We start from the raw sequence: 23,598 nt of genomic DNA, 5'->3' as shown, positions 1-23,598 counted from the left end.
TTTATAACCCAGCGAAAAATATCACAGCTGTCAAACATCTGAAGAAAAAGTCAATTCTAATCTAAGTCATTCATCTGCTAATACTGCTTAATAAACTCTTGGCATAATCAGTAATTCACACCATCATATGTCAAAATGCCTGAGTAAATCATTTCAGATCTATTGCCATTGCTTTGATTACCTCCTTTGTTTTGGTCATAGTCTCTGCTATGATACTGGCAGCCCTAGGGTCATCAGTCACTGGAATGAAAGGACGAGCAGAAGTAGCTGAGGTAGAGGGTGTTACTGCAGACGATGGAGTTACAGCTTCCTCTGAAGGTCCAACCTTCAAGATGTAAACAACATATTTTAGAGTTCTGCAAAACAGTTTTGAATGACTCAAAAAAAAATTGTTGACAAGTACCAAAGATTAGCAGCTGTCTGGATTTAGCAGCACAGTGCTGGACACACATAAGATCATAACTTAAGAACATAATAACTAAGAGCAGGACTAGGCATTTCAGACCCTCGAGCCTGCTCCACCATTTGATACGATCATGGCTGATCTCACCTTGGCCTCAAGTCCACTTTCCTGCCCAGTCTCCATAACCCATCACTAATTTAAAAACATGGCTATCTCCTTCAATTTACTCAATGCCCCAGCGTCCACCACACCTTTGGGTAGTGAATTTCACAGGTTCATGACCTTCAAGTCAAGTAATTTCTCCTCATCCGTTTTAAATCTGTCACCTTTGTTCCTAAAACTACGACCTGTTGTTCTAGATTGCACTACATGAGGAAATACCCTTCCCAGGTCTACTTTCTCAGTCCCCTTTAGCATCTTATACACCTCAATTTGATCTCTTCTCATTCTTCTAAACTGCAGACAGCATATGCTCTCTTCATAAGACAAAGCCAAAAAACGGCATGCCTTGAAATTATGTCAAATGTTCTTGGTTTATTTTTATTCAAAGGTCAAGCTGGGGTGGAGAAGAGATGAGGCGGGAAAGTCAGGTGTTCACCGACAGACACCAGTGAATGAGTAGTTAGGTCCCTTCAGACAATGGCTCAATTCCACAAGAAGTTCCCTTGTCATTCTCAACTCATCCAAGACCTCAAATGTCATACTACGCATATATGTTTTAAACGTTCATTTAAAAGACCCTATTCAGCAAAAAATAAACACCAAAGGCTTGCATTTGATTCTCACCTCTCCTCTCCTGTCCTGCCAAGGATTGGGACTCTCTCTCTCTTCCCCATCACTTGCCACTTCCGAAGCATGCTCAACAGCTGGGCTTGTAGCTGCAGAGGAGTCTGCTGGTGGTACTGGAGATGACGATGTGCATTCCACAGGTGCAATCATGCTGGCTGGCATCAAAGCTCTAACCAAAGCATCTCTACAGGGAAAAACAAAATCAATTAAACATAAAAGGGAAATTTTGTTTTGGACCAAACCAAACCCCCTCAAAATATACGAAGAAATCTTAGACCCAAACATTTTCTTATTTTAAAGGTAAGTATAAGGTGTTGTATTCAAGATGCAGTTCAACTAGTCAAACTACTCAACATTGAGCAAAACTCACTTTATTCATACACTACAGGTAAAATACAAAGGAAAATGTAAAAAGAATTGGCTTAGCTGTAACTCTACCAAAATGCTTACCAAAATAATAGATGCAGTAACTATCACTGACTAACTGGTCCAATATAGTAATATCACATTATCACACACGTGACCAAGGCAAATTTAGGAAAACAGATTGTCTCACATGCAACTCCAGTAGCAGGAAAACACCAAGAGAAAACTCAGTGTAGCAGAGAGAGATGTACTATAGCTTCCAAACCCTGAGACACCTGCGACCATTGCTGAAAGCTAAAACTCACAATCCTCGTTCTTGACCACACCCATTTACAGGCTGTTTCCATTTGTTCCAACTTTTGCAAAAAAAACCCAAGGCCTCACAAGCTGTTTATTTCACAAGTTTGCAACAGACAGCCCTCCATCTCTGCCTTAAAACATCTCTTCAAAAAAAAAGGACAAAATACACCTCTTAAAGCTATAGTATCATCACAAGTCTAGTGACTGCAGTTTAATATGTCTGGGTTTGCCAATGCATAAACCTCCACCTATATACTGGAGCAATTGAAAGTCATTGTCAAGTGCCTGATGAGAAAATCCAAAATAAATCATTCTAACAAAAATTAGCCATTGAAATGAGAAACCAATGTTTAAAAAAAAGGAGAGATAAATGCTGCAGAAGAAACATGTAGATTATCATGTCAGATAAGTGCTCCAGTGCCAATGGTGAACCAGGCAGGCAAATTGACTCACAGGTGGGGAGAAGTAAAGGAATAAACAACATATATTAGGACACAGGATAGGACAGGGCAAGCCAAGGCTATTGTGGTCAGACCAATGATTCCTTAAAATTTGCATCACAGGTAAAAAGGGTGGACACGAAGGCGTTTGGAACGTTTGCCTTCATTGCTCAGACTTTTGAGTGCAAAGTTCAGATGTCATGTTGAGGTTGTACATGGCATTAGTGAGGCCTGTTCTGGAGTACTGTGTGCAGTTCTGGTCGTCCTGCTATAGGAAGGATAGGGTTCAGAAAATATGTACCAGGATGTTGATGGGAATGTTATAGAGAGGCTGGGACTTTATTCTCTGGAGCGTAGGAGGTTGAGGGGTGACCTTATAGAGGTTTATAAAATGAGGAACACAGGTAAGGTGGATAGCAAGGGTCTTTCCCCTCGAGTGGGGGAGTTCAAAACTAGAGGGTGTATTTTTAAGGTGAGAGGAGAACATTTTTAGAAGGACATGAGGGGCAACTGTTACACAGAGTGATTCATGCATGGAATGAACTGCCAGAGAAAGTAGTAGATGCAGTCACAGATACAACATTTAAAAGACATTTGGAAAAGTACATGAATAGGAAAGGCTTGGAGAGATATGGGTCAAACGCAGGCAAATGGGACTAGTTTAGTTTGGGAACATGGTCAGTGTGGACTAGTTGGACCAAAGGGTAAGTTGGATGGGATGAGCTGTTATAAAAGGGACAATCTTATAAAATGATTGGCATGTTAAAGAATGAGTGAGGAGACAGTTGGAAATTACATCAGTAAGATAACCAGTACTTTTGAAAACAAACAAATAATCAGGATTTAGACAGACTACCCAGCCAAACCAGGAATGACCATGAATTGATCACACACTAATAAGTCAAAGAGAGTTCAGGCTGCCTCCAATCATGCACAGGGAGTAGTGGCTACTACAGGTAAAGAAGGCCTCAGTTTTAGTGGTTCAATGCACAAGGTAAATCAAAGACAAAAGAAAAACCTCAGTCAATAGAACGAGAGACTTGTGCCCAGTAAACCAGTGTCATAAACTGGCATTTCAGGGTGACAGGCTGAATACCACTACTTTTACTAAGTATCATTTCTTTATTATATCATGATAAACATCTGTAAACTTATGAAGCATATTTGTACCTAGCATGACTAATCAAATCCAGTAAACGTTAGAAAAAAAAACCCGAAAGAACTGCGGAAGCTGTAAATCAGGAACAAAAACAAAGTTGCTGGAAAAGCTCAGCAGGTCTGGTAGCGTCTGTGAAGGAGAAAACAGAGTTAACGTTTCGGGTCCAGTGACCCTTCCTCAGAACTGACGGTGGCTGGGAAACGTCAGTTTATATGCAGAAAATAGGGAGGTGGGTGGGGTAGGGAGTAAACGATAGGATAGAGCCCAAAGAGAGAGAAAGACAGTTGGCCAGACAAAGGAGTTGCTAATGATCAGGCTGGGAGGGTGAATAGTTGTTAATGGAGACTGTTAGTGACTAACAACAGGGGGTGTGTAATGGCAGGCTATGCGGTAACAAGGCCGGGACATGGGAGAGTTTAGGCCCTAAAATTATTGAACTCAATATTGAGTCCGGAGGGCTGTAGGGTCCCCAAGCGGAAAATGAGGTGTTATTCCTCCAGCTTGCATTGGGCTTCACTGGAACACTGTAGCAAGCCAGAGATGTTGGCCAGGGAGCAGGGTGGTGCATTGAAGTGGCAGGCAACAGGTAGGTCAGGGTCTTTTTTGCGAGCAGAACGTAGATGTTCTGCGAAGCGGTCGCCAAGTCTACGCTTTGCTTCCCTAATGTAGAGGAGACCACATTGTGAGAAGCGAATGCAGTAGACTAGATTCTGGGAAGTGCTGCTTCACCTGGAAGATATGTTTGGGCCTTTGGATACTCGGGAGGGAGGAGGTAAATGGGCAGGTGTTGCACCTTTGCTGGTTACAGGGGAAGGTGCCGTAGGGCTGCGGGGAGGTGAAGGAAGTGTGGACCAGGGTGTCCCGGAGGGAACAGTCCCTGCGGAAGGCAGACAAGGGAGGGGAGGGGAATATGTGTCTGTAAATGTTAGACTGATTTTGAGAGAACTAGTCTATAACTGCAATTGACTTAGGTCTTACAATTAAAGTGCACCCCACAATCTTACAGTGCTTTTGGCTACCTTGGAACAAGGAGTAGTGGAACCATAAAGAGTAGCCCCACAGCGATGGGTGACAGAGACGGTTGTGAAGGAAGGGCAGAACGGCTGACTTGCCACCACAAATGCTACAGAGGAGGAGGAGGAAGAAGAGCATAAAAGAGGAGAATGCACCATGGCTGCAATCATGGATTATATGTTTGGTAGCTGATTACCTAAAAGAAAAAAGGTAAATATTCCAGTGGAAGATTTTTATTATTCAAGAGCCCGAACTTAAAACATAAGTATTTTGCTTTCATGTGCTAAAAGACTAGTTGTCTTTTATTAGTTATGTTGTTGAGAATATTCTCAAGCAGTCAAAAATATTCTCAATATTCTCTTAAATTGTCGAGAATAGTCAGAGAATGTTTTAGGTAAAGATTTCCGCTAGCTAAGACGATTACAATGCATTTGCTACCGGAATGAATTCAACTCTTTCATTTATTTAAGAAATGGCCAGAAATATTTAACATAGATGAATCATCTAACTTGGAGCTCATATGCCAGAGGTTTACTGCAAACAGTCCAATGACCAAGCTGTGGTGGCAATAACAGCATTTTTAAACAAACATTTCAACAGAGATCCAGACAGTCAAGGATAAATGAGGTGATGAGATTTCTGTTTGTCTCGAGCTAGTAATAATCCAAATAAATCTTGTTCATTTTTTATTACAAAATATTTATTGCAACAACTACATTTTCCTTTGTGTCACTGATCTGCTCATCAGAAACTAGGACATAACAGTTGCCAGGCTGTGGATCTTACTATCATGAGTATAAAAAAAAGCATATCTTTTGCTTAGCTGCATGACCAGCAATCTCCAACTTATTCTTATTAAAAGGTCCAGGAATCATTTAAATAAGCAAAAATACTCAATTCTAAGTTGTTACCTAAATGTGGACTCTTGTGGGGCAGCAATCATGTCTTATCTTTGGTTCAGGAGACTTGGGTTCAAGTTCCACCTGCCCAAAGTGTGTGTAATAACATCTTTGAACAGGTTGATTAGAAATGTTTTTTTAAAAACAGAAGTTCTTACCTAGAATACATGATCTGCAGAGCTGTCAGCACATGGGACAATGCCTGTTGCTTGGCGTGGTTCCCATCCAAAGAAAGTAGAATTTTCGCTAAAGAGGGGCGATTAGGTTTGGAATTGCATGAGCCACTGATTTTGTTGCTGATGGTGGAGGAGTCTAAATCTGACTGGACACCTATAGGGAAGTACATGAATGGAATTACAAATATACCATCATGTTTTCTCAAACAAAAATTCTTCCTGCAGCAATACAAGTATTTTGGCGGGGGGAGCTGTTGTTAATCTATTCAAACGTATAAGCAATGAAAAAAATTGTGACAGAAGACAAATCTTAAAGAACGATGTACGTAGATAAACTACATTCATCAAATTGAAAAATTGCACAAATCCTACAATTATGGAAGAGGGCAGCTTAATACCAAAACACTAGAGGCTTCATGAGTCCACAACAAAATTTTGAATAATTTAAAATGTATATAACATACACATCCAACTATGAAAAAGTACAAGCTCACAAATGCACTTGAATGCTGCACATATTTATTCTTGGGAAATATGCTCAATTCTAACATCACTTGATTCTTCTTACAGAAACTATTAGTATTCAGAAAACTTTAGCAAATATACCAATTAAATAGTTATCAAGGCACAATTAATAAAGTTACCCAAGTATGAAGCGCCCAATGGGTCCCTAGCAGTTTGAAACAGGACTGGTTCATGCACAGAAGGCATTGCCACATCCACTGTTGTCCACGCTATACTGTGTGAAGACCCACAAGCAACACGGGTGATTTTCTGTCCTTCTAGACCTTGTACAAGGGTAGGTTTCCTGTTTACTGTTGTGGTTCCATTTCCTTGCTGGCCATGGTCATTATCACCCCAAGCATAAACCTAAGAATGTTATATTAGGAAAGAAAGATTGGATTTAAAATCAAGAATCTGGAACATCAAATTTGGTACATAATGAAGTTCTTTATTAGTGCACAGAAAGACTTTGCTTAAGGACACCGAAAACCCTTTTGAGCTGTCATGAACCCCTCAACTTGAACATTAGTAGAACTGACTATGAAAGCACTGGATTAAATATGTTGAAAAACTTTATGAAATGAGTTCCAGCTTCCATTTTATGGCCTGTGAAAAATGGCAATTAAAAATTACAAGAAAATGAACAGGTCAAACCATCTTGAAATTTCAGACATTCTATTTTCAAGAGATTGGATAATTTCTACAAGGAACAAAAACAAAGTAGCTAGAAAAGCTCAGCAGGCCTGGCAGCACCTGTAAATCAAAAAAAAAAAAAGAGTTAAAATTTCGGGTCCGGTGACCTGAGTTCTGAGAGTCACTGGACCAGAAATGTTAATTCTCTATTTTCCCTTCACAGATGCTGCCAGACCTGCTGAGCTTTTCCAGCAACTTTGTTTTTGTTCCTGATTCACAGCATCCACAGTTCTTTCGGTTTTAATTTCGACAAGGGTCTTGTTTGTAAAAACAGCATTTTGTTCCCTTGCCTTGCAGAAGTTTTAACTAGGATGCTAACGACTACCCATGTGTTAAACAAAGATATTCACTCACTTGTCCTGTATCAGAGACAGCAAGACAGTGCAATGCACCGACAGCCACATGAATAATCTTTTTCCCACGTAGACCTTCCACCACCTGTGGCTTCCGAACATGAACATCAGTACCATGGCCGAGTCTGAAGTAGTCACCTTTGCCCCTGTGGATGAGAAAAGTTAAAAGTGATACGTATGAAATGAAGTTGTATCATGACCATACAAGGCTTTCATTGAGGATGTTCAACGAATGTACTTTTGAATATTTTCATGAGAAATTCAGTTTTCACTACAACTCTCTTCCCACACAAGTTCTATGCCTGTGATTTACAAGTGTAAACTTTTGGTGCAAATTTCTGTACAGTATCAGGGCACCTAGCCCAAGTTTCTGATAGCAAGATCAAATCTTTTGAAAAATTTAGAACTTTGAAAGAAGTAATGGAGGGTTCACAGCATACACCTCTGGCCTCCAGAAGTTTGAAATTCCCATACAAATCCATAGGACTCCCTGTGAAGTCCCAAGACTTAATAGAAAATTTAAGTCCATGGGTCTACTTAACGTGACAATCAATTATTTGGACCACAAAGTACTTTTCAAAATTACAACTTACCAGGTCCATACTACACCAGGTTTTGTAAGTGCCAAAGAGAACTGAGCGCCACACTCAATCTGGCAAACCCCTTGTCCATTGAGTCTTTCAATATTTTGGGGAACATTGCAACCTTCACTTCCTCCACGACCCAGCTTTCCAAAGTCACCATCACCCCAGGAAAATACCAGTCCTGCAGAACAATATACCAATAGACTAGGTGCATTGCAGGCAATGAAAGGTTTTATACCTATAAATAGCAATATTGTCCCTACCTTCATCAGTTAATGCTAGTGTTTGTGCATCTCGACTTCCACATGCTACCTGGATGACTCTGTGCCCCAGAAGAACCTTCACCTAGTTAAGTGAATATGATACAATTTTTAGATCAACTTTATCACCATTTTATGACGTTGTATTAGACTATTGTGTCTATTGTGAGTAAAATAAAACGTTGCATAAATAGAAAATGGCCACAATATTCAGTAGGTTAGCCCACATCTCTAGACAGAGTAGATGAATCAGGCACTGACCACCACCCGAATTCTTTTTAACTTGGAGAAGCATGTTTTCATCAAATCAAGTTGCTGCCACCATTATTCTAGTTTCCTAACCACTGGGCAGAAAATAAGACATTTTCTTAGAAAAAAATTTATATCAGCTATACAAGTCTATTGGTGCAAGCAAAATTTTCTAAAACTTTATTTAGCCAGCCGAGTAACAGCAACCTTAAACTTTTGTTTCCTATAAGCAACATACAAAATATCATTAACTATTTAATTCAGAAAATTGTGCAGTTACCAATTTTGGTCTCAGCTGCGTTGTGTTATCTCCATGTCCAAGTCTGCCATATTCGCCGAGACCCCACGTGTACAGTTCACCGCTGGAGGTTATGGCAGCACTGTGAGAACTCCCACAAGCAATATCTCGAATACGCTTGGTTTTCAATGCCTCAATCAGTCTTGGTTTATCACAATTCCTGTACATTTTTTTTCGGAAAAGGAAAAAATGAACATTCTTGTTGAGACAAGTCCTGTGAAAACCTGGAGGTACACTAAACACTTTAAAGAAATTTATGCAATTTCTGAGATAACATGTGATGGGCACATCTCTGAAGAAGGGTCCTCTGATGTTGCCTGGCCCGCTGTGCTCTTCCAGCTCCACACTGTGTTATCTCTGACTCCAGCACTGGCAGCTCTTGTTATCTCTTATGCAATTTCTGATATTTCTTTAAAATCGAAAAACCAATTTTCTATATGTTTAATATGAAGCACTATATAGTCGAATCTGATGGCGCATTCATACATTACTACCAGTTTAATGAGTAATGATAAGTTTTAGCTTCACATTCACATTGGACAGTGGATAGAATTTGGTGCAAAGGCCAAACCTGGCTCACTCCAATGTCAGTTTGAACCACAACTCTAGATTCAGACTTCATCAGAACTATAATTGCAGCACTGACAGGAAGCAAAGGCAATTTGACATTGCTGGGTATATACACTCTTAGATGCTCACCAATCTAAACATTATAATCTGAAAAGAAACAAGCTCCTAATGCTAGCTCCAATAGTCATTTGTCCCAAGGGGAAAGTGTATATTGAAGGTCAGGTCATTTCTCACAGGAGACAAAGAATTCAACTCAAAGTAAACACCAACAGAAGTTAGAGCTACAACCAGTCACAACAGAGAAATGGGCAGAGAAACAACGTAAACAAAGTTAAGAAGTGCAAGGACAACTACTTAACCAGGAAATCAGAGATGAGATGGGTAAGGAATGGTAATACAAAATAGAAAAAACACCAAATAAAATTGGTTAATTCTTCCTAATGAATGCACAAAGGCTACTTGCCATCCTGGGACAAAAGTTAATCTTAAAAATTCTATTCTTTAAGAATAAGCAATTAATTTAGCAGAAAAATACAGCAAAACAATGTTGCTTTTAAAAGCAACTTACATTCTGCTGAAGTGTCCAAGCTTTCCATCGTCTCCTTCGCCCCAGGAAAACACCTTTCCATCAACGGTTAAAGCCATTGCATGACGACCACCTGCAATGCAAAGCGAAATATAAATATAGTTATGAACTACTGGACAACACTTTAAAAAGAAATTTGACTACATACCTGAATGCACAGCTACTTTCTTTACAACATAATTGCTAAGAGCTGAGATCTGCCGAGGGATGGGTATTGTCCCACTGGATAGTCCAAGCCCAAGTCTTCCATTAGTAGCTTCGCCACAAGCATAGACCTTTCCCTCAGCAGTAACTGCAATGCAAAACATGAGCCATGTGTATAAACTTATTGCCTTGTCAGAAGCGCTTCAAAGCTTAAAATATTTTAAAATATCATTTATATACAAAGGAAATTAGGTGAATTTGATAACGTTGAACAATTAGGCATTATTTAAAGAGATAGTAGAGGAATGCAAGAAACTGTCCCTTTGAAAGTGTTCTCCTGAGTAAATGCATTGTCTCTTGACTGAACCATTTACAGCAGGAAGCAACATGTTTGATCCATGACATGTAGTCAGTCACAGAAATATCAAAAGTGCCCACACTATTCAGTTCTGGGGCAGGAGGGTCATGAAGTGTTTCCATTACTCAGTGATGCTTGAAGAAATCTAAAAAGGCACATCAATGGGAATGCCAGCTCGAATGAATATTACAAATGGAAATAAGTCTAATTAAGAATCAATTTATGACTTGAATTCTTAAAAATCTAAAATTGCAAAATAAGTTACAAGTCAAGAGTTTTGACACTAAGCTCATATATGCAAAACTATTTGACACAATTGACGATTGAGTGATTGATGTATTTATTGTGACATGTATTTGTTATAAATACAGAGAAAAGTGTTGTATAATGTCGCCGCTCCCTGGCGCCATCTTAAAATATAGAAATAAACCAAACACAGGTGTAAAGATAGAAAAATAAGAACATAAAGTTAAAAGTTGAACATTGCATTCCTTTAGCGCTTAGCCATGGACCTGAATCCAGGCTCTTCCACCCCGAGCATGACAGACCGTTGCGAGCTTGAAGCAGTCAGCCAGCTGCAAGTTCCTTCACTGCACCACCGCTGAGGAACCATGGCACCATCCTGCCTTTACTGTCGACGCCATGAGTCCACACAGGGCCAGTCTCAGAAATGCAGCCACCACTGAAGCTGCCGGGTCCCTCATCGGGCATTGGCCCTGAACTCGCCTCCTTCCATTATTGCCAGGAACACAAATCTCGCCTCCTTCTGCTGCGAGAACTAATGTGATTTTCTGTACCGCCGGCAGGAACAAACCCTTGCCTCCGACCTCAATGCTATCCGAGCTCTCCACAAGATGATAAGTAAGGTTAAAGTAAACAGAGGAAGACAAAAAAAGAGGGAAACCAGTTGGAGCAGATGAGCTCTTGGGCTCGGGAGTCCGAACGCCACACTGCTGCTCCATCACCATCTAAACTGGAAAATGGCAAATAGCTGAAGTACCAGAAACCATTGTATTTCATCAAATAAAATTAATCCAAGAAAATCCATTACTGAATTAACTGTCGTCTTAAAGGCGTTAGCTGTGGATTAAGTGCAACGTTCTTTCACTTCTATGACTGGCATAATCTAATTGCTGAGAGGAACACCCCTTATTTCCCCGGTACAAAGCTCCAAAACATTTCATTTGGGAAAGCTCAATCCTGTCTCTAGTGGAAACAGTAGAGGCAAAAGTGGTCCTTCCTTGGCACAGCAATTTCAGTCAGATACAGCACTTCAATGACTGATGACAATGACTGAAAAAAGGACAATGTTCTAACAGAGAGCTTCAGAATAAGTCAGTTCCAAAGAAGAATCATTTGACTCAAAATATTAACTGTTTCTTACTCCACAGATACCACTAGACTTGTTGAGTTTTCCTGACAATCTGTTTGGATTGTAATAATTGTGAATCTAATGTTCAGGTGGGCACATCAGGTAGTTGATCTCAGAGCACTTGATATTGGACCCAAGGGAGTGAACAAAGAAAAATATTCTCTCCTCCAGGGCTGACATCCCAACACCCAGGTTTGATGAAAGACTGGTGACTGAAAACATTAACTACTGTTTCTTTCTCTACACTGCTACCTGATCTGGAGGGCATTTTGTGAATTCCGCATTCTGGAGAAACTCAAAATATTGCTAAAGAGCGATATGAAGTCAATCTCGATAGTCTTTCACACATCAGGACTGAAACACAAGACAGCCAAGAATTTATACAGCATGAGAAGAGGGTGCTGGAATGGAGGTGCAGCAGGAACTATTAACAGCCAATCTCAGTTAATCTGATTAAACTCATGTTTTTTTTTTAAATTGTTTACATTCTGTATTACTGATGGAAAATACAGCAGATGCATTCCTGCTTTCAGCAACACACAAGCTAAAAACAATTTTGTACACCTATCACAAAATACAGTTATAGAGTCATAGAGTAACACAGCACAGAAACAGGCCCTTTGGCCCAAACTGGTCCATGCTGACCATGGTGTCCACTCAGCTCATTCCAATTACCCACATTTGGTCCATATCCCTTTAAACACTTTCCATCCATGTACCTATCCAAATGTTTTTTTAAATGTTGCTATTGTACATGCCTCAATCACTTTCTCCAGCAGCCAATTCCATATACACACCAAACTCTGCGTGAAGAAGTTGCCCCTCGGGTCCATCTTAAATCTTTACCATCTCACCTTAAACCTATGCCCTCTAGTTCTCAATTCCCCATCCCTGGGAAAAAGACTATATGCATTCATCCTAACTATGCACCTCATGATTTTATGCACCTCAATAAGGTCATCACTCTCCTACATTCCAAGGAATAAAGTCCTATCCTGGTTAACCTCTCCCTGTAACTCAGACTTACTAGTCCTGCCAACATCTCGCTAATCATTTTTTGCACACTTTCCAGTTTAGCTATGTCCTTCCTATAACAGGGTGACCAAAATTTACACAATACTCCAAGTGTGGCCTCACCAACGACTTACACAACTATAACAAACGTCCCAACTCCTATGCTCAATGCCAAACGCCTTCTTCACCACGCTGTCTACCTGTGATGCCGCTTTGAATGAACTATGTACTTGTACTCCAAGTCCCTCTGTTCCACAACACTCCTCAGGGCCTTACCATTTACTGTACAAGTCCTACCTTGGTTTGGCTTTCCAAAGCGCAACATCTCACATTTATCTCTATTGAATTGCATTTACCAATCCTCAGCCCACTTCCCACCTGATCAAGATCCCTCTGTAATTTTCAATAACCTTCCTCGCAATCAACTGTACCTCTTAATTTTGTATCATCCGCAAACTTACTAATCAGGCCTTGTACATTCACAAGAATGTCATTTACGTAAATAACAAATATCCCAGCACCGACCCCTGTGACACACCAGCAGGCACAGGCCTCCAGTCTGAAAAACAACCTTCAACCATCACCCTCTGCTTCCTACCATCGAGCCAAATCTGAATCTAATTAGCTAGCTCTCCCTGGGGGACACAACCTTCATGACTAGCCGGCCATGCGGGACTTTACTGAAGTCCATACAGACAACATCCACTGCCCTATCGTAATCTATCCTCTTGGTTACCTCTTCAAAAAACTCAGAATCGTCAGACAGGCTCACCAGCCTGTAATTCCTTGGCTTGTCTTAGTACAGCAGGCCATTCAGCCCACCGTGTGTGCTATGAATCTGCACCTTCAGAGAATTAGAGAATCCTTCATAGTATCCCTAGAATGTGGAAACAGGTCATTCAGCCCAACAAGTCCACACTGATTCACCCCCTACCCTATCCCTGTAACCCTGCAATTCCCATGGCTAATCCACCTAACCTACACATCCCTGGACACTATGGTCAATTTAGCATAGCCAATCCACCTAGCCTGCACATCTTTAGACTGTGGGAGGAAACTGGAACACCCAGTGGAAACCCATGCAGCCACGGGGAGAATGTCTATGTGGAGTTTGCACAGTCACCCAAGGCTGAAATTGAACCCAGGTCCCTGTGCTGTGAGGCAGCAGTTCTAACCACGCCGCCTGAGATAAATGGAACAACTAAAGACTATCCCCTCATCACCCAGGAGCCCCATACATTCTTCCATGTCTAAGAAGGAAAGCCATCATATGCATTAGGACAAATCATCATCTGAAGTGATGTCACATTACCTGCAAAAAGGCTTTTGGAACCTCCAGCCACCTGAACAACATTTAAAGCTGACAATGTTTCAGAAAATGAAGGGACTTTTATCTAAGAGCAAAAACAAAACACTCATTAGTTCTGTAAAACAAGTGGCATGGTAGACTAATGATTAAATCAGAGGAAAACTCTTTTCAAGACTGCTTTTAAATTTCAAAACAAATTATTCACAGAAGTACAGACAACTAAAGTGACAACAACATTGTCAATTATTACAAAGCAAAGGATTAAAGGCAATTCATCATATGGTCTCTTCTGTACTCAACAATTACACATTGAAGCATATCCAAACATATGCACTTTATTACAGAGAACACAATATTGAACAAACAGCATTTCTTTTCCTGGTCCAAACATTCCAAAGAGTCCTTAACTGGCTCATGGTTCAGAAGTTGTCTCTTTTAAAAATTAACTTATTTTTCTAATCAACCTGTTCAGAGGTGTTATTACACACCTTGGCATATATGGGACTTGAGCCTGGGCCTCCCGGTTCAGGGATAGGGATACTGTATCACAAGAGGGCCCCTCTAACAGACGGCTTTTTTCTTAATATTTAACTTATTTTTTTAATCAACATGTTCAGAGATTTTACTACACACCCCTGGAGCAGGTGGAACTTGAACCCAGGTCTTCCAGTAACTGGTAGCAATACTACCACAAGACTGCCCTCCATGCTATGATGATTATCTGATTCAAACCATGTGTACAAAAGTTAATGTTAAGATAACAAAAATACCACAGAAACAGTAATTCTACCTTTGAACCTTTCAGTCCTCCCAGCTGATCTTTGTCATTCAGTCCCCAGACGAATACTTTTGTTCTAATGGTGGCTGAAGATTCTATGCCAGATGCTTTCTTCCGTACGAGGCTTGGGAAGAAATAACAATTTCTGAAGTTACATCATTGAAAGGTAACATTTTTAGTTCTCCTCTTTTAATCATAAAACTTTGTCAATTCCAATTAGCTGTACTAAAATTATAAATTACAAATAGTTGTTCAGCAGAACAGAACTGAGTAAGCAGGGAAAAAGACATTTTGTTAAAGTTTTTCATCTTGCATTCATCAGGATATCTTGCAAAAATAACAATTCAAGGGGACTGCCTACATTTATGCTGCATGAAAGGAGTGTTGATGGTTTGTCAAGTGCACTCCGAATGCTTACAGGATTAGAGAACATAAGAAACAGAAGCAGAGTAGATTATATAACTCAGTGAATCTGCTCCATAATTTGGTACAATCATGGCTGATTTCACCTCTAACCCCACTGCCTAATTGCTCCTTTTACCATTCCACACCCTGAGAAACTTTGAACCTATGTCGCACAAAACATTAGCCAAACAATCTAGGTTACTAGTCAAATGCCATCACCTGAACACCACTACCTCACCATATCAAAAATGTCAATAGCTTTGTGTAAGCACGCACTACCAGTCAACTTTTGCACTGAAACATTTGTATGTGCACATTTACACTGGAATATTTAAAGGCAAATGAGCAATGCTGTAATGGCCATAAAGACAGGATGCCCAAAAGAAACAGAAAGTAAAGTTAAATTATTTCAGAAGAACGCAAGTTGTTTCACAAAAATTCCAACCTCTTGCATCAGTTACTCCAGTTATCAATAAACACAAAGTCAGTACCTTCCAGTATTGCTTTTATCATCATCTTCCTCTTCATTGTCCGAAGCAAGGAAAGGGAAGTTTGCTGCAAGATCCTCATCTTCTGCTCGGATACGTCCTACAATGCTCAAGCCATGAATTTTGCAATCAATCCCAGAACTTCTGCACTGTTTGATTGCAATCTCAATATACCTGTGCTGCTCAGAAAATGAGGAGGTGTGGTTATAAAAAGACAACCTACAATGTGGTCCAGTTTCATAAAAGTACTAAAACATTATTGCCTAAACACTAAGGATTGTTGACTACCAATGGTCACTTCAATAATGTTTTGGTCAAAGGCATTAAAAGGAGGGTCTTAAACATGGAGTTAATTAGGGGACACAGGCAGGCAAGTTCGTTCACCTTTATTAGCTTTGTATCATTTTATGGGACTTTTTTTGCTGCAGATGCAGACAGAAGTCATATTTGTAGACTTGAATGTTGAGACACACAAGGTAGGGATTTTCAGATGGCAAAGTGAGCCAGATTTGTGGGGAATCCATCCCTACCAATACTAGCATGCCCACAGCCATTTAAACCTTCCACAGAGCAGCAATTCACTGGAGGTAGGACTTTCAGTCTACACTCAAGAGGAAGTCCAACCTCAGAACAGCTCGGCCAATTTGATAGGGTACAGCAAACCCAAAAGGGGGCCCCATCAGGGAGATATCTTAACGCTGTCAGCAACCCCTAGCCAGCCAAACAGGTGGGTCTCCCAACCCAACCCCTGATCTACTCTCACTGACCTGAACATTGCAGCCAGGCAGCAAGTGGTACTTGTGGTCATTTGGCAATTTAATGACCTTAACTGAGAACAGAACAAGCAGGCATACAACAAGGCGGCCATATGGGAATTTTACATAGCCCAGCTGGCAAAACCGTCAGCTGAAAGACCCGAAATATTCTGGTCAAAGTCAGAAGATAGCAAGGGTGTGAAGGGACCACAGAAGATAGCAAGATAGAAGGCATGACCTTGATTAGGTGTATGAAAAGGGCTACAGCCAGGCAGACACAAAGTCCACTAGGCACCTAAAGCAGTTTCATCTCAAGTCAAAAAGCATTAGTGACTATTTAACTGGTTACCAGGACTTATCTTCGCATTGTATATAAGTCGTCAACACCTCTAAGATAAATGAGATTGCACATACTCCTTAAAACATCCTTGAGAACACATACCTCCACACATTCATTCAGCAGCATTACAACAGTGTCTGTAGGGGTGATATTGATAGTCTTCAATTCAATGAGATTATCAAGTGAGTTTCCACCTTAAAAAGAATTATTTGATCAGAAAAATATTTACCCAAGTAAAAACAAGGTAAATATAAATAGTACGCAAGATGTTTAACTTACCTGAGACTACTACTAATGAAGGCATATAACTACTGTCAGCAGGATCGACAACCATATTTAGTCTATGAACAAGGACATCTGGGAAGATTTCCAAGCGAATCCAGTGCTAGCAAACAAAAAAAAATTAAGAGAACACATCTATCAGTAAGTTGAAAAACTGCTTCACCAAATGAGATTGATTGATGAACTGCTCACATTATTCCATACTTTTAAAAAAAAAAAAAAAAAAAAAAAAATCGAATCATCATGGATACTACAGATTTGAAATGTGAAGTGTACAAATAAGAAGCACTAAAATACATTTTCACAAAGTTTACCTTATGGATTATTTAGATCAATACAGGAATAGAGCATCAGTTGTGAGCCACGAAGAATGCTCCAACCTAGTGATCATGCATGCATCTAGTTTCATTACCTCAAACAGTCTTAGCTCTGCCATTCTACCAGCTAAGAGACTATATATTCCTCCTCCTATTGCTCTTGAAGGCACAAGACATGAGCATGCAGAAACAACTAAACTTGCTTAGGTTGTTGCCAATGCCATATCTACAGAAATACAGTGGTCAAGTTAAAGAAGAATTGCAAACACAACCTTTATTCAGAAATATTTGCTTCAGAAAAAATACCATTCCAGAAAGACTTAGTGGCAGATAGCCACAACGACAATCAAAGTAAAAGCAGCATTTGCAAGGCACAGCTGAAATATCAAGTCAATAGTACAAAAAAATTGAAGATCACAGAATAAGGTGGCACTCAACATGGTACTGAAGTAGTAACTAAATTGCATTCATTAATTCCTGGCATTTTATTCTTTGCTCAGAAGTAAATCAGAACGGTGCAAGAGACTTAAGGAATCTTACAGCTCATGGCTAAAGATTGCTTTTGAACCAGATACTTTATTTGCATACCATCTTAAGAAAAAGCAGGAAACCATTCAGTACATCAAGTTTTTGTGGAGGGGGGGGTGATGGGGGCAACAGGAAGTGGGGGAAAGAGGGGGAAAGGAGTGTGGAGGACTCCTCAGGAGTCAGTGTTGAGATGCAAGTTTTTCTCAATTCCTATCGCTGACCTAGACCTTGGTCTACAGGGCACAATCTCAAATACTGCAGACAATATGGAATTTGGAAGCACTGTGAACGATGGACAGATGGGGTGGGATTTTTTTTAAAAAGGAACCCCATAGATAAATTGGTGAAATGGGCAGACAAGTGGCAGATGAAGTTCAGCAAGCAGAAATATGAAGTGATCCATTTGGGTAGGAAGGACATGGAGAGACACTATAAAAACTGTCATTGAAGGTGACAAGACAGTTGACAGAGCAGCTTATAAAGCATAGTGTCCTTGGCTTTATTAATAATGACATAGAATGCAAGAGCAACTGGGTTAAATTGAGACTAGATCAGCCTCAGTCAGAGTATTGCATATACTACGGAAGATGCAAAAAAGATTCACAAGAATGAATCCAAGAACAAGGAACTTCAGCTATGAAGAGAGATTGATTTAGTTAAAGCCTGTTCAGCATCTAAAAGTATAAGTCAGAAGTGTGCTAGAATACTCCCTGGATGGGTACGGTTCCAACACACCGACACTATCCAGGGCAAAGCAGCCTGCTTGACTGGCACCACGTTCACAAACTTTCACTCTGCCTGCCACCAATACTCAGTAGCAGCAGCGTGCATCATCTATAAGAATCACTGCTACAACTCACCAAAGCTCCTTAAACTGTATTATCAAACCTATGGCCACACCATTGAGAAGGACAAGGGTAGTAGATATATGGAACACCAACTTGAAGTCCCCATCAAGCCCCAAAGCATCCGGATTTGGAAATGTGTTTGCCGTTCACTGTTGCGGGTTCAAAATTCTGAACCTCCCCCCCGAGCAACATTGTGAACGTACCTGTACAACCTGCACTGCAGCTGTTCAAGAATGCAGCTGACCACCGTCTTCCCAAGGACAACCAGAGCTGAGCAACAAATGCTGGCCCAGGCAGCGAAGCCCACATCTACATGAAGTAATTTTTTTTTTTGAAAAACAATAGAGATATTCAATATCATAAGGGGTCTGGACAAGCAGGTAGTGGGAGAACGTTCCCACACATGAATAGATCAAGATTGAGACAACACCAATTTAAAGTAATTGGCATAAGTGGCAAAAGTACCAAAAGCGACAAGTAAAAAGTGAAAACCTGAGGTCTGGAGGGCAATGCATGAGTGTTGGTGGAGGCCGATTCAATTGGGGCATTCAAAAGGGGAATCTGGTTGTTCTTTTTTAAATAACAAATGTGCAAGGTTTTGGGGAGAAGGTGAGAAGATGGCACTAAGTGAATTAAAACCAAAGAAATTGTGGATGCTGTAAATCAGGAACAAAAACAATGTTGCTGGAAAAGCTCAGCAGGTCTGGCAGCATCTGTGAAGGAGAAAACAGAGTTAACATTTCAGGTCCAGTGACCCTTCCTCAGAACCTGAAACGTTAACTCTGTTTTCCCTTCACAGATGCTGCCAGATCTGCCGAGCTTTTCCAGCAACTTTGTTTTTGCACTAAATGAATTGTTCATTTCAGACAGCTGGGGCAGATACAAAGGGCTGATTGTTCCAACGAAAGAAGACGACAATCTGTCACCCAGAATGGATGACCTGAACAAAATAAAACAATTGAGGTTAACTTCCTCAAAGAAAAAAAAATTGGGATTTTTCCTAACTGAGGCAGATTATCTTCTGATTTCAGCTCCAGATTATAAGAGCTGACAAAAATCATATCCAGCAAAATTGTACAATTTGAACAGTTTTGGAGCAACAAGCAGTGGATGATGGATATACCTTTCAAGTGTATGGAAGATAAATGTGCAAGTTAGAAAGATTGGCATATCAGTGACTGCTCACTTACTTTCCCTTGTGAGCCTGAAGACTGCCAACATTGTCCAGAGCCATCAATCAGGCGGGAAATTTGGCTGACAGACGAGGAGACTCCGAAGTTCTTTACAATTCTCGACCAATCGTCTAGCAACATTCCTCTCTCACAACTGTATCGCTTATTCTGTTGCTTTCCGGAACGTCCAGCAAATACTGGTGATTGTCCTTTAAACCAACAAACACATTATTACTAACAGAACTATTTCTGTCTGTCTGACAGCATTCTGTCAGGTAGATCATAAACAACAACCATCGTATTTTCCAGCAATGTCACGCAAGATCAATGGGGTCACAGAAAGAAAAACAATGTTGGGGTGGCATGGCGGCTCAGTGGTTAGCACTGCTGCCTCAGCACCAGGGACCCGGGCTCGATTCCAGCCTCGGGCAACTGTCCGTGTGAAGTTTGCACATTCTCCCCGTGTCTGCGTGGGTTTTCTCCGGGTGCTCCGGTTTCCTCCCACAGTCCAAAGGTGTGCAATTTGGTGGATTAGCTATGCTAAATTGCTCATTATGTCTAAGGTGGGAAATACAGGGATGGTGTAAGGAGATGGGTCTGGGTGGGATGCTCCTCGGAGAGCCAAATGGCCTGCTTCCACACTGTAGAAATTCTGTGTCACAGGAAACCTAAACTGGGGTTAGAAGAGAAATGGAATTGGCTTTTATCTACACAGCTTAAAACACAAATACCGATTGGAAAGAAAACACATTACACAAAAAATGGTTTGATATTCTGCTTAAATATTACCTTTACTAATAACATTTAAATCATACATTACAAACTTCTGTTGTTCAAAAATAACTTCGCTACATGATGATTATCAACTGTCACACTGTTCTTGCAGAAGATAATTAAAAGTCTGGCTAAATTCATGCAGGTTATTTCAACATTGCAGGAAATATAATTACATTTTGTTTTGTGATTTGGAACGATGAACTATAAAACGTACTTGCGTTTTAAAAATAAATCTACTAAGAAATTGTACAATGCATCTCACCTGGCTCATTAATTCTACCAAAAGTATGCCTTGAATTGTGTTTTCTAGTCTTGAAACAGTTTTCACAGTAGTCAAAATCATCACAGTTTCTACATTTGAACCTGGGCCCATTCATTGGAAACATCTGGCAGCCATCACACCTGCATTTTTTTTTTAAAGAAACAGGGTAAAATCACAGTCTGATTATTGGAAAGAAATTATTAAATTTTTGGAAGCAAATCCATCATAATGCCTTTTATATAAATCTCCTTATTCACTGAATGAAATTCAACATCGACATAAATAAAAGCAGGTCCCAAATTAAAACAAAGCAATCGTTCTTCAAATACCTTGCAGGTCATTCAAGCAAGGAATTACACTACCTTCTATTCCAAACATTTATAAACAAGAAATTGAAAGTCCTGAAATTCATAATCAGAAGTCACATGACACCAGGTTATAGTTCAACAGATTGAAATCACAAGCTTTCAGAGCGCTGTTCCTTCGTCAGGTGAAGCGGAAGTGGCTCCTTTACTGTACTGCCTCTTGTCGACAGGTGTTATCATAGATTGTGTCCCCTCAAGGTTCCTCCAAGTGGGTTTTGTCATCTGACTTGATGAAGCAGCAGCGCTCTGAAAGCTTGTGATTTCAAATAGACCTGTTGAACAAGAACCTGGTGTCATGTGACTTCTGACTTTGTCCACCCCAATCCAACACCAGCACCTCCACATCATGGCTACCATCGACACCTGAAGTTCATAGAATTTGCAAGAATGAGAAGAAATTTTGTTCAAACATACAGAATTCGAGGGGTTGACAGGATAGATGCAGTGGGAGTGTTTCCCCTTACAGAAGCATGCATAACTAGAGGTCACAATCTCAGAATAAGGGGTCAGCCATTTAGGATACAGACGAGCAGAAACTTCTTTGCTCCAAAGGTTGAAAATCTCGAGAATGTTTAGAATTCTCTACCCTTAAACGGTTGAGGATGCTTTGTCATTCAGTTCATTTAAGGACTCCTATTTCTTATGTTATTGCACATCATAGGAGGATTTGATTGTGCTTGAGAATTTGGAAGACAATTCAATGTCGAGGAATGTGAATTGCTTTTCAGGAGAACAGGGGAAAAAAAACTCAGCGAAAGACTATTACCTCAATGAAAATAAAACAATGTGCATGGGCCAAATTGGTCTCAGTGACTGAATGGAATAGAAACCAGACTCGAGGAATTCAGACAAGGGGTGAAAGGGGTAGCCAAGGAACTCTGAAGGAGCTTATTCATGGAGCTTGGAGATGGGTGATAGTTAGTGAGGGTGGATGGATCAAGGCTTTCTTTTCCCCCTACGACGAATATAAAAAATATAGCAACAGGATTAAGCCATTTGGTCCCTCGAGCCCGCCCCACCATTCATTAAGATCATGGCTGATCTGTCCCAGGCCTCAACTCCTCTTCCGTGTCAGCTCAACACAGCCCTCAACTCCCCAATACTTCAAAACAAAACCTACCTCCTCTTTAAACACTTTCAGTGATCTAGCCTTCACAATTATCAAGTAGAGAATTCCAAATATTCATCACCCTCTGGGAGAAATCTCTTCGCATTCCAATTTTAAATGCGCATCCTCATTTTCTGTAACTATGTCCTCTAGTTCGCTATTCCCCCACTAGTGGGCACCTTCTCAAAGTCCACTCTGTCTCGCCCCCTCAATTTTCTACATTTCAATAAGATTACCCCTTATTCTTCAGGAACACGAATGGATAAAGACCTAAGCATTTAGCCATTCTTGAGTCACTCCCTTCATCCAAGGAATCAGTTTAGTGAATCTCTTTTGAACTGCTTCCATGGCCAATACACCCTCTCTTAAATACAGAGGGGCCAAAAATGTACACAGTACGCCAACTGCAGCGCCACCCATACCCCGCATGGTTGAAACAAAACTTTTGCATTTTTAAACTCCAATCACCTTGCAATCAAAAAGTACCAGTGGATGTAGTGTATTTAGATTTCCAGAAGGCATTTGATGATGTGCCATATAAAAAGTTATTGCATAACATAGGAGTTCATGGTATTGAGGGTATTTAATTAGCATGGTTTGAGGATTGGGTAACACAACAAAGATGATATTCAGGATTAATGGGTTTTTTGCATTTTATAAAGACATAACTGGTGAAGTGTCACCAAGATCAGTCATACAGCCTCAAGTCATTTACTATGTTAATAACTTGGGGGAGGGTCAGCATGTAATGTATCCAAATTTGATGACAATTAAAAAAAACCTGGGAGAGTGCCTTTATCAACTATGTTTCTTACACCCTCAAAGAATTCAAGCAAACTGATCAAACATGATGACCCTTCAAAAAAACCATATTGACTCTTTCTGATTGTGTTTTCAAAATAACTTGCTACTTCTTTCTCTATAATGTATCCTAGCATTTTCCCAATGACAGATGTTAGGCTAACTGACCTATGGCTCACTGCTTTCGGTCTCCCTCCCTTTTTGTTTGAAACAGGGCACCTTATTGAGAGAGGAGTGAGGACAGCTGTCTTGAAGGGGGAAGAAAGTTACCAGAATGAAAGGAGAAACTGACAATGTCACCTAGCATTCAACTAACACTACAAGGCTAACAAGGTGCAGAGCTGGATGAACACAGCAGGCCAAGCAGCATCACAGGAGCAGGAAGGCTGACGTTTCGGGCCTGGACCCTTCTTCAGAAATGGGGGAGGGGAAGGGGGTTCTGAAATAAATAGGGAGAGAGGGGGAGGCGGATAGAAGATGGATAGAGGAGAAGATAGGTGGAGAGGAGACAGACAGGTCTCCTCTCCACCTA

The 23,598-nt window shown here is 40.5% G+C and overlaps 1 protein-coding gene across 1 annotated transcript in view; it reads right to left on the bottom strand.

Moving 5' to 3' along the window:
• herc2 (HECT and RLD domain containing E3 ubiquitin protein ligase 2) overlaps positions 1 to 23,598 on the bottom strand; it is a 231,921-nt gene that overhangs the window by 76,341 nt on the left and 131,982 nt on the right. Inside the window, exons 51-67 of the mRNA XM_048597893.1 lie at positions 20,793 to 20,932; positions 19,772 to 19,962; positions 16,886 to 16,991; positions 16,709 to 16,800; positions 15,515 to 15,690; positions 14,631 to 14,742; positions 13,844 to 13,925; positions 9,792 to 9,935; positions 9,626 to 9,716; positions 8,470 to 8,647; positions 7,944 to 8,025; positions 7,690 to 7,861; positions 7,098 to 7,242; positions 6,191 to 6,416; positions 5,529 to 5,700; positions 1,190 to 1,376; positions 182 to 325 (exon numbers count right to left, since the gene is read on the bottom strand). Coding sequence (XP_048453850.1) covers positions 182 to 325; positions 1,190 to 1,376; positions 5,529 to 5,700; positions 6,191 to 6,416; positions 7,098 to 7,242; positions 7,690 to 7,861; positions 7,944 to 8,025; positions 8,470 to 8,647; positions 9,626 to 9,716; positions 9,792 to 9,935; positions 13,844 to 13,925; positions 14,631 to 14,742; positions 15,515 to 15,690; positions 16,709 to 16,800; positions 16,886 to 16,991; positions 19,772 to 19,962; positions 20,793 to 20,932 — 2,440 coding nt within the window. The remainder of the gene's footprint in view (positions 1 to 181; positions 326 to 1,189; positions 1,377 to 5,528; positions 5,701 to 6,190; positions 6,417 to 7,097; positions 7,243 to 7,689; positions 7,862 to 7,943; positions 8,026 to 8,469; positions 8,648 to 9,625; positions 9,717 to 9,791; positions 9,936 to 13,843; positions 13,926 to 14,630; positions 14,743 to 15,514; positions 15,691 to 16,708; positions 16,801 to 16,885; positions 16,992 to 19,771; positions 19,963 to 20,792; positions 20,933 to 23,598) is intronic.

The sequence above is a fragment of the Rhincodon typus genome, chromosome 6, assembly GCF_021869965.1.
Source record: "Rhincodon typus isolate 14 chromosome 6, sRhiTyp1.1, whole genome shotgun sequence".
In the NCBI taxonomy this organism is placed as follows: Eukaryota; Metazoa; Chordata; class Chondrichthyes; order Orectolobiformes; family Rhincodontidae; genus Rhincodon; species Rhincodon typus.
Note: the sequence above shows the minus strand (reverse complement) of the source record. Positions and strands in the feature narration are given on the sequence as shown.